General features: G+C 49.2%; 1 protein-coding gene across 1 annotated transcript; it reads left to right on the top strand.

The window, feature by feature from the left end:
• Positions 1-8: 8 nt before the first annotated feature.
• LOC104944453 (formin-like protein 2) lies at positions 9-2,346 on the top strand. The gene is made up of 6 exons (XM_010769987.1): positions 9-217; positions 304-506; positions 1,193-1,427; positions 1,674-1,742; positions 1,913-1,993; positions 2,128-2,346. The coding sequence occupies exons 1-6, from the start codon at positions 131-133 to the stop codon at positions 2,299-2,301; spliced, it is 849 nt and encodes a 282-aa protein (XP_010768289.1). The 5' UTR covers positions 9-130; the 3' UTR covers positions 2,302-2,346.
• The last annotated feature ends 209 nt before the right edge of the window (positions 2,347-2,555 follow it).

Genomic DNA, 2,555 nt, shown 5'->3' with positions numbered 1-2,555 from the left:
CTCTGCTCACCTGTCTCCCTGCTCACCGGTCTACCTGCTCACCTGTCTCTCCGCTCACCTGTCTCTCTGCTCACCTGTCTCTCTGCGTGCAGCGGTGAAGATAAAGAAGCCAATCCAGACCAAGTTCCGGATGCCGGTGTTGAACTGGGTGGCTCTGAAGCCGAGCCAGATCAACGGGACCATCTTCAACGACATCGACGACGAAACCATCCTTGGGGTAACAGACAGACATTATAATACCTTTCTGTCTCTCTGTCTGTCTCTCTGTACCTGACTGTCTCTCTGTACCTGTCTCTCTCTCAGGACATTAACGTGGAGGAGTTTGAGGAGCTGTTTAAGACGAAGGCTCAGGGTCCGGCGGTGGACTTGACTCTTTCCAGACAGAAACTTCCTCAGAAAGCTCCGTCCAAAGTTTCTCTGCTGGATGCCAACCGGTCTAAAAACTTGGCCATCACTCTGAGGAAGGCGGGTCAGGGGTCAGAGGTTATCTGTCGCGCCATCCACACGTAAGACAACAACAGCACTAAGTGAAATCTCTAGATTGTCGGCTCACTGTCGGTTGGATGTCAGCTGGATGTCAGCTGGCTGTCGGCTGGATGTTGGCTGGATGTTGGCTGGATGTTGGCGGACTGTCGGTTGACTGTCAGCTGGCTGTCGGCTGGATGTTGGCTGAATGTTGGATGGTTGTTAGATGAATGTTGGCTGACTGTCTGCCAGAGTTTGGCAAAGTGATGGCTGGATGTCGATTGGATGTTTGCTGGATTTTGGCTGGATGTCAGCTGGATTTTGGCTGAATGTCGGCTGGATCTTTGCTGACTGTTGGCTGGATGTTGGTTGAATGGCGGCTGGAATCTTTGCTGACTGTCGGCCGGATATTTGCTGGATGTTGGCTGAATGTTTGCTGGATGTCGGCTGGATGTTGACCGGATGTTAGTTGGATGTCAGCTTGATGTTGGCTGGATGTTAGCTGGATGTCAGCTTGATGTTGGCTGGATGTTGGCTGACTGTTGGCTGGATGTTGGCTGACTGTTGGCTGGGTGTGATTGTCGGCTGGATGTTTGCTGATTGTCGGCTGGCTGTCGGCTGACTGTCGGCCGGCTGTCGGCCGACTGTCGGCGGCCGGCTGTCGGCTGGCTGTCGGCTGGCTGTCGGCTGGCTGTCGGCTGACTGCAGTCCCTCTATATGTCCTCAGGTTCGACCTCCGGACGGTGAGAGTGGACTTCGTTGAATGCCTGATGCGTTTCCTGCCCACGGAGGCCGAGGTGAAGCTGCTCCGTCAATACGAGAGAGACAGAAAACCTCTGGAGGCTCTGAGCGATGAAGACAGGTTCATGATGCAGTTTAGCCGCATCGAGAGGCTCAACCAACGCATGACCATCCTCACCTTCATGGGCAACTTCAGCGACAATCTGCAGATGCTGACGCCGGTGAGAGGTTACAGACAGACAGGTTACATACAGACAGGTTACAGGCAACAGGTTACAGGCAGATAGACAGGTTACAGACAGACAGATTCTAACCCCAGTGAGACAGACAGACAAGTTACAGAAAGACAGGTTACAGACAGACAGCTTACAGACAGACAGGTTAGACGGACAGATTTGAACCCCAGTGAGACAGACAGACAGGTAGAAACACAGCTAAACTGATCTCTCTCTCTTGTGTTTCCTCAGCAACTCCACGCGATCATCGCTGCTTCAGTTTCTATCAAATCCTCTCAGAAGCTCAAGAAGATCCTGGAGGTCAGTCTGAGTTTATAGAGATACACACTTTATATTGCGTTAAATACACAGTGTGTGGTATACTGGTGGTGTGTGTATACTATATGTCATATAATGAATGTGTGTGTATACAATCTGTATATAATGAATGTGTGTGTGTATAATCCTTTTCATAATGAATGAGTGTGTAGATCATCTTGGCTCTGGGGAACTATATGAATAGCAGCAAGAGAGGAGCTGTTTACGGATTCAAACTGCAGAGCTTAGACCTGGTAACACACACACACACACACACACACACACACACACACACACACACACACACACACACACACACACACACACACACACACACACACACACACACACACACACAGTATCTGAGTGTTATGTGTGTGTGTTCCAGCAGCTGGAGACCAAGTCCACAGACAGGAAGCAGACGCTGCTGCATTACATCGCCAACGTGGTGCGAGAGAAATGCCCGACGAAGAGCCTGTTCTACAACGAGCTGCACTACGTAGACAAAGCTGCTGCAGGTGAGCCAATCACAGGGTTCCCGCGGTGTCTTAAAAAGTCTTAAATTTGATAATCTGAATTTAAGGCCTTAAAAAGGTCTTAAATATGACCAAAAAAATAAGAAAGGTCTTAAATATGATTTGGAAGGTCTTAAAAATGATCGGATTTGAAAGGTACTTCTGTGTTGCGATCGCGTCTAAAATGTGTTTTGGGGAAAATGTCCGGGCTGCAAAGTAACCAGTACGGTAATAGCCTTTCAGTTCCCCCCAACAATTTCTATTGAAATAAATCAACGTGGAACCAGTAATCACTAACTTT

This window comes from Notothenia coriiceps, unplaced genomic scaffold (genome assembly GCF_000735185.1).
Source record: "Notothenia coriiceps isolate Sejong01 unplaced genomic scaffold, NC01 NC01_scaffold00008083, whole genome shotgun sequence".
NCBI classification, from domain to species: domain Eukaryota; kingdom Metazoa; phylum Chordata; class Actinopteri; order Perciformes; family Nototheniidae; genus Notothenia; species Notothenia coriiceps.
Note: the sequence above shows the minus strand (reverse complement) of the source record. Positions and strands in the feature narration are given on the sequence as shown.